The sequence below is a fragment of the Nyctibius grandis genome, chromosome 12 (assembly GCF_013368605.1).
Source record: "Nyctibius grandis isolate bNycGra1 chromosome 12, bNycGra1.pri, whole genome shotgun sequence".
In the NCBI taxonomy this organism is placed as follows: domain Eukaryota; kingdom Metazoa; phylum Chordata; class Aves; order Nyctibiiformes; family Nyctibiidae; genus Nyctibius; species Nyctibius grandis.
The window spans coordinates 4,778,833-4,791,979 of NC_090669.1; the positions used below are offsets into that span (position 1 = coordinate 4,778,833).

A 13,147-nucleotide genomic window follows, 5' to 3' on the forward strand; every position below is an offset into this window, starting at 1 on the left:
GTGTCTACTTGTTTATGTAAGAAACAAAGCTGAAAGAACAAAAGAGTAAAGAGGTGATAAAAGTGCAGTGAAACCAAAACAAAATCTGTAAAGGCCACAGCTGCTTTGATATATTATGCATTTCCTTAAAGGACTTGCTTACAGCAAAAGCCAAAGCAAAACCTGAAAGCTGAAGATTCCTTAGGCAGGTGCCCTACCTTTTGGGTTGGAAACATTCCCTTTTAGCTTCAGGATGTTCAGAGATTCAAAAATGCTTCATGAAAGTGAGAGGAACTGAAATTTACCTATTTGAGCATAGAACCAAGTCATAATTGTACACACATAGCCAGTGCCAGAAGACTGAGACAGTGCTATGCAGAACTACATAGGAAGGTGTCTAAATGTAAGAATGGATTAAAGGTGTTAGTCACAAAGAAAAGAGTCCTACAAAGTCCTACAAACGAGGATTTTAAAAGGACATAAACAGAAGTCTCTTTGACCACACGGGAAACAATGGAAAAAGTCCTCCTACTTCATACTTTTGAGCTCCTGAACAAGAGAATTGTCAGTGGCCTTGAAAAGTACACGTTTCTTAATGGAAAAGGAAAGCATGAAAATGCAAGAATTTAATGAGCCTTGCCAAGTCTTCAAATAGTGAGAAATCACTCTCTCTCTTTAGAGGACTAGGTTCAACAGTTAGTGCATTGACCACAGAGAGCAAGCAGACTAATTGTCTTCCTTTTGCATGCAAGACTTGCCTCTCGGTAAATTGCTTCAACTTGGTTTGCCGAATACGATAGTCAGCTGCCCTCCTGTAGCGGCGAACTCTACTGCGGTGGGATTCTGCGTAAGTCAAATTAAGGGACTTGAAAAGGAGAGCAATGGAGAGAGACGGTGGCCAGAATTGTCTATTATAAGTAGAACCACAGAAGAAATAATGTCTCCACGGCTTAACTAACTGTGTGATGTGACGCTGGATGGGAGACCTGTGGCTGAATTGCCTAATTCCTTGGCTAGTGGTGATTAGCAGCTTTGTGCAGTGGAGGTGCTGGGTCTCCGTCATTGCCTGGCATCCAACTGCAGAATGTGAAACTGCTTTCTAGTGTCAGGCTTTTTGGCAGCAGTATTATGGCTGTTGTAATGGGCATAGGGAAGACAGAATAAAGCTGTCCAAGGTTAAAGCAGTGGTTAGAGACCTGAAAAACAAGCCCACTTGGATAGCTTAATGTTGTGAATTCCTGCCTTGTAGGAAGGGGAGACCACCTCCAAATAACTCCAGGGACAGACTGCCAAGCTCCAGGCTAATGTAAATTCAAACAATTATGCTCTTACAATTTTAAGTTTATTTTGGCAATGCTGGCAAATTCTTAACAGCAAAGCGAGTTAGTCACTCAGGAGTAGTTCTGAGAAGTCCTAGAGGAAAGCACTGGGCAGCAACAGACAGCTGAAAGCACAACAGTTTTCTGTTTTGTCACCCTCTGGTTTGTTGTGTGGAGTCTGCAGCAGGGTTAGCAAGGGAAATGCAGACCTGTAGGGACGTGAGGTCTTTTATTCTTATCTCCGTTTTTCAGAGTGGCTTGTTGGTTGTCTGGTAGAGTCTGAGCATGCACGTGGTGAAGCTGGCTGAAGCTGAGCTTTAGAAGTGTACTAGGAGTTTGGGGATTTGCAAAAAGAGGTGAAAGAATGATCCGGAGGTGATATCAGCAGGCAGTGTGGATACAGCCCTGCAAGCGCTGGCTGGTCAGGCTGACCAACCCGGTAGTGTTGGCAGAAGCTGCTATGACCTGTTGAATGGCCACTCATTCAGCTACTGCAGCTGTGGAGAAATTAATTGTCATTTGAGCAGTAAAACCAATAAACTACTGATTATTGTGAAATTCTTGACTATTATCTCCACTAGTGCTACCAAGGAAGAACACCTGTGCAGGCTGAATACTTGTACTTTTATCTTACTGTATTATCCTTTGCTCAGAATGCGACATAGTTTATGGAGAAGGGAAAAACTGGTGTGATGTCCTAAGCGGGTGAAGGTTGATTAGCATTCAGGCAGTTGGACTAGATGATTGTTGTAGGTCCCTTTGAATGGAAATATTCTATTCTAACATTCATATTAAATCCTTAATATTAAATAAGACATTGTAATATAGCCATGAGCTATTTCTTTGTGTGTGTATATGCATGTACATGTGCAGGCATATATTTAATACATAATTTTAAAAAGCTATTGTATATGCTTCTTGAAATTATATATATTGATTTAATAGCCTAAGGCAGTCCAAGGCTAAAGAGGCCATTGGTTCCCTTAATCCAATCCCCACTTGGACCAGGCCAGGATTTTTTTCCCAAATATGCTTTATTAACACCAGAAATAATATGTCCGAGTGAAAGATATTCTTCAAAAAGGCAGGGAATCTTGATCTGAAGACATAAAAAACCCCCAAACAAAACCACAAAAAAACCTGTCTCTCACTTCTTTTGGTAGCCTGGTACACAGATTTATTGTTTTTATCACTAATAAAGTGTGCATTTTTTCAGATTCTGTTATTTTTCTAGGCAAGGATTCATGTCATATCTTTCTCCATTAGATTAAAGAGTTCTGAGATAGTAACAGGGTTTCTTGATATTTGTCTCAATTAAGAAAAGACTAATTGGAGATCTTACAAAGAAACATTTTTAATGTAATGATGGGAATGAATGAATGTTGTTGAATTGTCTTGATTATACTGAACATCATACACCTGGAAAATTTGAGCCCATTTATTTCTGCAGGTAAAGACTTGCTGTTGCAGTCGGGGTGCGGGGAAGCTACGTACCTGGCCAGTTGTGTGTGAAATCATGGCTGTTCGTGTGCAAGTGTACATCTCAGAACTGGGCAATTTACCCTAAGATGCCGTTTTGCTCTCACTTCTGTTTTAAAAGGCAATGCCAGAAGGAGATTTATTTCAAGTAGTAGCATGTGACTCTGACAGGCTCGGTGTGCAGAAACTTTGCTGGCAGCTTTTGAGACCCCTCCAGTTCTGCCTGACTGTGCTATTTCTCTGACAGAGTCTGAGTTGTTGGTTTTGTTGTTGTTTTGGGGGGGTTTGTTCCAGTTTTATGTTTTTATCCTTACTGCAGTGCACTACGTTGAAATACTTAGTACTTCCGAGTGTTTTACATAACCAGTCTGGAACAGACTGTTTCCCCTTGCAGGTATAAATCTTTGCATTTGCAGCGATCCCACAGAGCGCAATGCCTGCTCATTTGTCGGCTTCATCTCTTCCAAAAGTAGAGGAATGTTCATTCCCCTAGTCTTTGCTGCAAAAAACGTGCATGTCTGGGTTCATAAATAGAAATAATTTGTCCAAAACGGGCCCAAAGGACCTACTTGCTCCTGATTTAAAGAACAGCACAGTTACAGTCAATTGCTTAAATTTATGGGTAACTGCTGCTTTGTAAAATCATGACAAAATATCAGGAAGAAAATGTATTTTTAACAAATACAGAGTGTTAGTGAGACACAAACTGTTAAGCATGATTCACAGTTCAGGCTGCTACGTCTATTAAGTATTTAAACTGTGTCATTTCATTATAGCCTTGGCTGCATTTTATGTATTGTGACAGAGCGGTTACTAAACCACTGCCCTTTACTCCATTGGATTGGAACTGCCCTGCTGGGTGCGTACAGCCTGTCTTGCTCATAACTGATAGAAAATTTCCTTCAGCTCAAGGAGCAAGAGTGTCTGAGCTCTGTCCATGTTGCAGCAAGCCCCTGTGCAGCATGTGTGCAACTCTACCCTGAGACCAAAAAGTCCTAAGTGAACCTGACTTCAATTTAATAGAACTCTAGAACGAGTTAGGTAAGGGTTTGATAGAGTTTTGTGCTGGGTTTTATGTGGCTTTGAGATAAACACTTATGCTTTTGGCCTTTGTTTCTTCCTCTGTAAAGAAGGTAGGTAAAAATCTTGATTCAGTTCTGAAAACATTTTAGGAGAAACGTGTTGAGGGCAGGGAAGGCAAGGGCAGCGGCCTCGCTGACAAGGGCGGTGTCTCACAGTGCCAAGAAAGGTGAAAACAGGAGGCCTGGGGAGGGTAATCATCTGGCTCAGCTGAGTCCAGGGATCACCAGAAAAGTTCATTGTGTTGGGGCAGGTCCGAAGTTGAACAGGGAAGAAAGTCAGTGGGACAGATCAGTGTGTGACATGGCCAGGTACAGGCAGAGCTGCAATGCTGCTCAGGCAAGTTCTTTTCATCTCATGGTTAACTCTTTCCAAAGAGGAAAGAAAAGGTACAAAATCATTGAGGAAATATATAATTTCTTGAGTTTTGGCCATAGGTAAAAGGGAAGTATCCCTAACTGCAGAAAATGTATTAAAGCAACTTTTACATTTCTTCTCTGTTATAATGACTAGGTGATACCCTGGAGGTGGAGCACATTGTTTCTGGGTTCCAACAGTAAGGTTTTAAAAGTAGCTGCCAGCAAGTGGAATTAGACCAAAAGACCTTTTCAGGATACATTTTGTGACTTTTGGCATTTCACAGGTCAAATGTGAAAGGTTAATGAGAAGGGTCAGTACACTCCTCCAGCTCGTTTGATATATGTAGGTGGTAACCTGGCAAATGTTACAGTTAGGAACAGAAACAGATGTGTTTACAATTGACCTATGATAAGCTTAAGGTTGCCAGTGTGAAACTGAACCCAAAGAAGTGTGAGCTGGTTTAAGGATAGAAAATTTATTTCTGTTTTCTGCCAGTAATGTAGTCACTGGAGAATGGATTTACACAGGCAAGAACAAAACATGAAGCTGAGCAGAACTCCTTAGACCCACCAGATGTGCAGAGTTTTGCAGGATTATAGTGTTATTATTACAGAAGGTAAACTGGTAGATTTGCCAGTGTTGCAAAACATATAGGTAAGTTGAAGATGAAAAGGAAACTGTTTCAGTCATCAGTAGAAATGTGATTTAGCAAGTTCAGAGCTGAAAAGGCCCATTGCAAATGTTCCTCTAGTATATCTATGTTTCAAAACCCTTCTTAATATTAAATACAGATGCTAGAGCATGCAGTTTGGGGCAGTATTGACACAAGAACATAAAAAATTTGAGGGGATGGTTGCTGAGGATGCTTAAAACAGTAAAAGCTTAAATTCTCTAGGGAGAAATTGTTGCAAGACTCAGAGAACTCCTGGCAGTCATTAAAGCTGCAGAATATTTTCAACATTAGTATAGGAAGATCTTTATGGTCAGGACAGACCATACACCCTGCAATGGCTCAATAGATCCTGCAATCCTGAGGTTGCCAGGTGTCTGTAAAAATGGGCACAATAACATTTTGCAATTACAACTACTTTGTTTTGTGCCTTATTTTGTTGACTCTGGTGCAGGACTAGTTGGGAAGGTGATTAATGATTTCTGACCCAATGAGGATGCTCAGAAGGAGATACCTATGCCAAAAGAAAAGATGGTTGAAAATAGTACTGGTTCATCCAGGTGATTGTCTGTAGTAATCAAAAGCTTAGTAATCAAAAGCTTCCCAAAGTGGGAGTTATATCTGGATAGTGTGTAATGGAAAGATGGTTTGGCAAATGCAGCCACTCTAGAAGCGGTATCTTTTCAGAATACCATAATAAAACCCCTCTGCTTAGAACAGGAAAGCACTGAGTGGAAACATGAAGTTGTAGAGGACATGAGAAGAAACCAATTGCTCATTGATTCAGGTATTAGTTGGTTACTAGCCAGTTCTATGAATCATGGACTCAATGTGAGAGAAGTGTTGAGAAGGATCAGGGTTGATCACTTGCATGATGCAGTCCATAGAGTTTCACAAAGCATTTCAGGTTCATGAAGCTGGTTGAGATCCTTGGCCAAATGGTGTCTGATCTCATGGGCAGGAGTAAGGTTTTACATCTGTGTTTCTCAGGCTTGCATTCCCTATAGGATACGTATACTGCTGTGTCTATGCTGCCTCTTCCTGTCTGAGTTGTGGTGAGGTAGCCTGCTGGTAAGGAGGAAGAGCGTGGATAATAGACAGGCATGTAAACTGTTCCGAGAAGGCAGTGGGCTTCGCGGAGGCGTGGGACCGTATCACCTTTTTAATGTAAATTGCTGCAGTTATGTCGTAGAACTAACAGAGAAAGTAACCTATGTTTCTAAATAAATCTGGTATGCAATTATATACTGGGGTAATATTGTCTTTCCTTTGACAGGTATTTCACTGTAACATGCCACTGAATTTCTAATTTCAACTGATACAAGGAAGCCTGACCATGAGAAGTGTTGACAGTATAATTTGATTTTATTTGTATCGTTGGCACTTCGTGTGTGGGACATTCTTTTCTGTTTTATTTTTTTGAGAAACATTCCATCAGATTGTGAAAAGAACATTTTCTGTTGCCCAATGCATAAGCAAAAAACCTAACTGAACAAACCCCCAATATTATAAAGAACAGAAAAATAAAACAAGTTAAACAATAATACTTGACTTTTATATATAACGCATTGACTTCAAAAATCTGAGTCATTCCGTCCATATAAACAAGTTATATAGTAGTAACAAAGTGCATGAAGCAAATTGCTAAATTTAACTAAGGTATTAAAATAAAAAGTACTTTAAAACAATACTTTAACACAGTTTCTTGCCATGATTCCATCATGCATCAACACAAATCAAATCCTGAGGCAACCTGTGCCTTTGACAGTCTTTCTGTATTATTATGTAAATAAGTGGAAGTAATGATCAAACTCGCAAAAGGGTGAAAAACATCAAGACAAACCATCTATTTATAGCAGAGTTGTATTTAAAAAAAATAAAAATCAAAGTGCACTGCTGGTACATCTCATTTGAGCCTATTTGGGATGTGTGTAACACAGGGGCGTGACCCAGTCTCCAATGGTTTCAACGCTTTGTTTAAGCACCAGGGGAATAAAGAACGATGGATGTTCTGTTACTAGCATTACTATGACTAGCGTGAAAACTGAAAAATTGTACCAGAATATATACGTAAACATCTTTTGTATACTGAGGAGGCAAACACTCTTAAATTATCTGATGTGTACAGTACTGGTACTTAATGTTTTGGTGCCAGTACCAGACTGGTCCAGTAATTAGCATTCAGATCTATTTCTAATTACAGATAAGGCATATAAGGAGAAAGTAAATATTTGGTTATTAATATCTCATACAGTTCAGCAACCCAACCAGTCAGAATTTATCTTGCCAATTTTAACAATCTTCAAACTCTTGTCTTCCATTTGTAGATAGTACTGATCTTTGAAAAAGTAGGTGTATCCTGTGAAGGTAAATAAAAAAGCATACTCAGATTATGGAGCACATAATTCTTGATCAAAGCTTTTTTGTCTGATTTCATGAAGCTTAATGAACTGGAAGATTTATTTCCCAAAATATTTATACTCAATAAAAGGATTTATTTTAAAAATACATAAAAATTCCCATGCTGGAGAAGAGAGTTCTTGTTAAATGGAACCTCAAGTCAGGTTACCATTTTGTGAGCCAGAATTTTCTGGGAAGAAATGTTTGCTGGCAAAATAGAAGTTGAAAATGTAATCGAGTCGAGACTCATGATATCAGCAGTGCTTCTAGATGTTTACACATATCTGTGCAAAATATGAGGCCACTCAAAACCATGGGCCAGGCTCTCAGCTGCAGTTGATAGGAGGCTTAAAAAAAAAGGCAAAATACAACCCGTTTGTGCCTGTGATCGAGGAGGTTATCACACTCGAGTTCTGGCTGTGCTAGAGCAGGATGATGCTGCAATGGTGCTGTGACTGCCTGCTGGTACTGAGGAACCTGTGGAGCTGCCGAGAAGTTGGGAAATTTCCAAGCCATAGGGACTGGCCCAGTCGTGCCTTGTGGTGTTAGGACATCCTGTGCATCAGGGACAGGGTGGCAGGAGTCGCTTTAGTCTCTGTCCCAGGCTACACTGCAAAAAGAACTCTCCACAGAGCTAATTTTCCCCATGCCCAAAATAGAAAACCAATGTGAACCCAGATCTGAGCCTCAGGGACACCTTGACATAAAAGTGACTGCATCAGAGATTACTTTTCTCCATGTCCTGTCTGACATTTGTGTAGCAAATTTCTAGACCTGTACGATGTGGCAATGGAAAGCAAGAAGATGCTTCAAGACACTTAAACAGGACAGTATATAGCTTTTTTTTAAAAAAAAAAAAAAACAAACAAGGAAGAAGAGGGGGAAGATGCTAATAAAAGCTGTTTCTTGCCTTGTTAAGCCTTGCGAAGTGTTCAGTGTCAAGGAAGTAAATGATAAAGAGTAGCAGCAGATTGAAATTAAATTACCTTCGTGAAAAGGGAAAGTAGCATAACTATTATTATTATTTGCTTGGATAAAAATATTCAGGAGAGGTTGTATTCCCTAAATGTTTCATTTTTAAGAGTTTAAACTGTGATTAGTAGGGTATTTATCAACTGATATTTGATGGGAAAATAAAGAGAAATTCAAGTCTCCGGTAAGTTTCACAGCAGACAAATAGGAGAGCTTGTTAGTGACTTAGATCAGAATTACAGCTTACCACTGTCACCAAGACCCAGGACAGCATCGAGGTTATCTGGAACTCCATTCCAAGAGTCAGCAATGAATTTAGGGGATGCAAGCTCCATTTTCTTCTTTTCTTCATTGTACCTGCAGAAAATCATATCCCTGCATGACAAATCTGTATGTAATGTTGAAATTTAACATGATTTTTCAGGGAGTCCTCAGCAAATGTGACTATATAAAAAAATCAAATGGAAATATAACAACTGAGATTGTAGCATTGTTTCTATTTTGTTGTAATTATTCTCGACTCCTTTCAAATCCTGTGAAATTTTACATCTTTCCTTTTGGAAATGCAATTCTTGCTGAATTGAAAACACACTTTCTAAGCAAAACCCGTTTCAGAAATGTAGCTTTAGAATTCCAAACATAATTCTAGGAAAGGTAACTTTTTTCAGGCAGCAGCCAACATCTGAAGATAGCAGATTTTAAAGTGAAATGGCTATCTTTTTAAAATCTTATTTGAAATATGCTTGTAGTCCATGTAATTGATGGATTGCTATTAAATTACTAATTACTTTCCCGAACATTTCATTTAAAAACCCTATTATTTTCACGCAGTCTCTCTCTGTGATGATCAACAGATAAATGCCAAGTTAAAAATATATGCTTTTCTTTGGTGGGGGGAAAAACCCAAAACCACAATGGCTTTCACAATCTATGCTTTAAAGAGGAGAAACTCAGCTGGTGTAAATCCACCTAACTCCATGGAAATCAGATCTAGTCTGCAGTGTCCTTCAGGACTGTATCTGTCTGTATCCACATCTGTAGATGATCAGTTGTTTCACTTTGTGTGCTTTCCACTGTAAAATGCAAAGATAGATTTGTGCAAAGCCAGTTTTACACTCCCATGAACAAGTAATCCAGGATCTCCTTTTCCATATATAGGGAATAAAAGTCCCAGGGGTGCCAGGTCCTTGAGAGTGAAGATAGAAGGAGCAAGGCTGTGGCCCGGTTTCCCCATTTTTTGGATTCATAGATGGGAGTCAGTGCTGAGCAGGAGGAGTGGAGATGTCCTGAGGAGCAGTGACATGGGATATAGTTTGACCCAGGCTTCCAATGTGTGTGAGGCCTCAGGCACCCTAGCAGCACATCTTCAGCAGCAGGACCTCAGGGAGGTTGTCTTTGACTAGTACTGGAGGGAGGGAAGCATTTATGTTCTTGATTTCTATTTATCTGTATCTGTATGTACCTCGGGTTACCCTTCCCTCATTGCTGTATGGAACTACTTGGATTATATCCGGTTACACCAGTACAAATGAGCAGTAGGTTGATCAAAGCAATTGAAATGATTAAATTACTTACTATTTTTTTCCTTGGATATTTAAAGAAAATCTGGTACCTTGCTGGGTAACTTTAAAACTTCAGCTGTGGAAACGGAGCCACCTCCTCTTCTTCTCCCTCACAAAACTTTGTTTTGCTTAACAATCTTGTTATAACAACACTAAAATAGCTTGGGGCTGGAAGGAGGGGAGAGGAGAAGGCTTCCAAAAAATCCATTTAAAGTAAGTGTGATAATGGCACAGGAAGGACTATGGTATGTAACTGTGCTGATTCCATGTGGCAGAGTCCTTGTGCAAAATAAAACAGCCACATACTTAAAGGTTATAGCGTCTGTGTTAAACAGAGATGCATTTTTTTCTGAAATACTTGTCAACGGCCTGCTTGCTTCTTTACACAGCTAGAAACCACTGAAGCTTATTTTGATTCCTTAACAATAAATTATGCAGTCTGCAGTGACTGCAATTGATAAGGTACTTTGATAGAAATACTGTCTGTGATTAGAGTGATGAATTACTTGGAGGCCCTGGAGTACAGTTAATCAAAACAACGGTTGGTACAGAGGAGACCAGCTGCTTTGCGAACTCAGTCTGTAGGTTTTGGTAGGAATCTGAAGTATTGCAAATGCCTGTATTAGAACTACTTGCAAATATTTAAGATGGACATTTAAAAATTAATAACATTCTTTAGCTTTTACATTCCTTTTTTTTTTTTCTTTAGATAATGGAGAAGAATACTGTCCTCAAAGTAATTGAAAGTTATGACCAAGTGGCAATTGTGAAAGGGTATTTTATTTACTTACAGGAATCTACAGCCATTAGGATATAATAAAGACGCTCAACCAGTTTGAACATAACGTGAAATTAATGTTCACATAAAATGGACTCAATTATACTGAGACCTCCTTTGATATTTTATATAGAGCATCTCTCAGAAGGAACCCTTACAGCTTGGAGAATCTTTTAGATTTCTGGTGGGTGTTTCTGATGTTTAACTTTCCCCTAAATAGTCAGTTAATGAGTGGTTCAACTTTCAGCCTGTTGTGTAATGTCTGCATTCCTGAAGTAAAGTCCTGTTCCTGGAAGAGTCCTCTGATGGTGAAAGCAGGAGTTGGTGTCTCTGTTTTGTTCTCATGCCATTCTGATAGGCAGCACAGAGGTAACTCACAAAGTTCCTCAAAGCACCGAAGTGCCTCTGCTTTTTAAGATGATCTTTTGTGCCAGATCTTCCTGCCAGTTATGATAATGAAATTCTGTTAAACACAATTAGTAGAATCTTCATCAGGTGTAATGTAGGATATTTATTTCTACCACAGTAATAGCTTTGAGACATTTTAAGGACATTGCTTCCTAATCTAAGAGTCCAAGATCTTTCCTGGACAGAGTGTGGTAGAAGGTCACCTGAGTTTGGTTGCTTATGTTACATTGTATTTTGCTTCTCATATGGTCTTTTGAACAGGAACCTTAGTGCAAATACAGTGTTACACACATTTGTGGTATACCACATTTGTGGTGTTCTTGCAACAAAAACTTCTCTGAGCCTCTACTGGAAACATGAAAAGGATTGTAGAGACTGTCAAAATGAATTGAAGCTAAAATTTTTCCCAGCGTACTAACAGCTACACTTCTTGTGGTTTGTTCGGATCTCCTCAGTGCCAACTCTATTAGTAGAGCAAATGTGTTAGTGACCGGTACATCAGCTGCTGGAAGGATTTACAGCCATCCCCAGCATGCCTTGCTAGGCACACTGCTGCTTCTTTTACATCCAGTGCCTCCAAACCTCTCTCAGTGAGAGAATTTCAAAGGCAATCTGGTCAGTCTTTGGCTTCAAGTGATTGGAGATCAGCCCATTTTTAAGGAATTTCTTTCAGTTTTCTCCCAGCAGTTGTGAGCTGGCAGTAGGGACAGCTTGCCCCTCTTAAGAGCCTGAGACTGGCGTGGGGCAGCTGCTGGTACGTAGGGGCTGAGGGATGGGTTGTTAGTGGTGAGCAGCCTGACAGACTCCCAAATACCCTCTTCCCTTGCAAGCTGTTTTCTCAAACACATGCTAGCTTTCTGCTGCTGTATTGAAGCGCTTTCCTAGCCATGCTCCCTGGTTCAGTGTCCTCGCTTACCGCTGCTGTCAGTGCAAACTTTGTATTCTCAAAGGATAAAACCCATGTTTGGTTCCTGTCTCCTGAACCTCAGTGTGCATTCAACCCTAGAGACAGCTCGGCTAACAGCATACCACCACCTTTCCATGCATCTTACTTCCAGTATCTGTCTCCAGCAAAAATGTATGTCTTCTTGTTTCTGCCCCAGTTAAAAGCTGCATCGACATGTTGCACATCAGGGGGTAGCCCCAGGCTGGTGAGTTTCTTTGGATAGCCCCTCTCCAAGTTGCTGGCTGAATAAACCCAGTACTCATTTCCTAAGCAGAGGAGAAAACAAAGCAAACACACACTGTTTATTAATCAGATACAGAGGAGTATTTCTTCTTTTATGCTTTGTTACACAACTTTTTATTGCACTAACTGTACTACTAGTCTTTCTAATATTTTACCATCTGTGAAGCACTAGATTAGAGTGCAGGTGTACTGTGATTACAATTTCTGCTTTTGCCTCTGAAGTGTCGCCTCTCAGCAAAAGAAATCACCTCAGCGTGCTCTTGCTCATTCCCTTCTTACCTGTCTCATCTTTGAGGCAGACACTGTCTTAGTACAGTTGGGGGTTATTTTAGAACAAATACTTAATATTGGTAATTTTTTGTATGATGAAGATGGTCTGAAACCAGGCATGGGCACCTGAAGGTCAAATGCATGCTCAAATGCAGCTCATGTTCACCCTCCATTTGTTCTGTTGAGCGATTTTATTGAGTGATTAACAGGAAGTTTTTTGCCCAGAGTTCCTGTTTCTGTTGTCTTTTGTCATACGACATCTTCTAATGTCTCTCCAAATATGTACTAGTAGAAGATGTACTAGCATTCTGTGTTCTTTACATAGAATTATAGTTTACTTAGTAAATATCCTCACTGGATTCACTGAAAGCCATGGAAAGATTCATTCATGAAAGGACATTTCTTGGATTCTGTGCTAGTGAGAAAGAAAGTAAAGTATTAATGAGAAAAGTGTAAAGTGTAGCATTTGAGTTCCTGAGAAGTTACTGTTTCTCCATTCAGGAGCAAAGCAGGTGTCTCAGTAGATAGTTGGGTTCCACACAACTTTCAAATCAATCTTTGTTTGATAGTTCTTATTTATTGTTTTTAAAAGCAGGTTAGTTATATTTTTCTGGAAATTATAGAGAGGGAGAGAGGTTTAGATGTAATAGAATTACATATAGTATGTACAATATTTAAAGT

General features: G+C 39.7%; 1 protein-coding gene across 1 annotated transcript in view; it reads right to left on the reverse strand.

The window, feature by feature from the left end:
• Positions 1 to 6,233: 6,233 nt before the first annotated feature.
• Positions 6,234 to 13,147, reverse strand: part of MMP2 (matrix metallopeptidase 2) — a 34,873-nt gene continuing 27,959 nt past the window's right edge. Inside the window, exons 11-13 of the mRNA XM_068411077.1 lie at positions 12,060 to 12,219; positions 8,507 to 8,616; positions 6,234 to 7,246 (exon numbers count right to left, since the gene is read on the reverse strand). Of these exons, the coding sequence (XP_068267178.1) occupies positions 7,143 to 7,246; positions 8,507 to 8,616; positions 12,060 to 12,219 (374 nt within the window). The 3' untranslated portion in view covers positions 6,234 to 7,142. The remainder of the gene's footprint in view (positions 7,247 to 8,506; positions 8,617 to 12,059; positions 12,220 to 13,147) is intronic.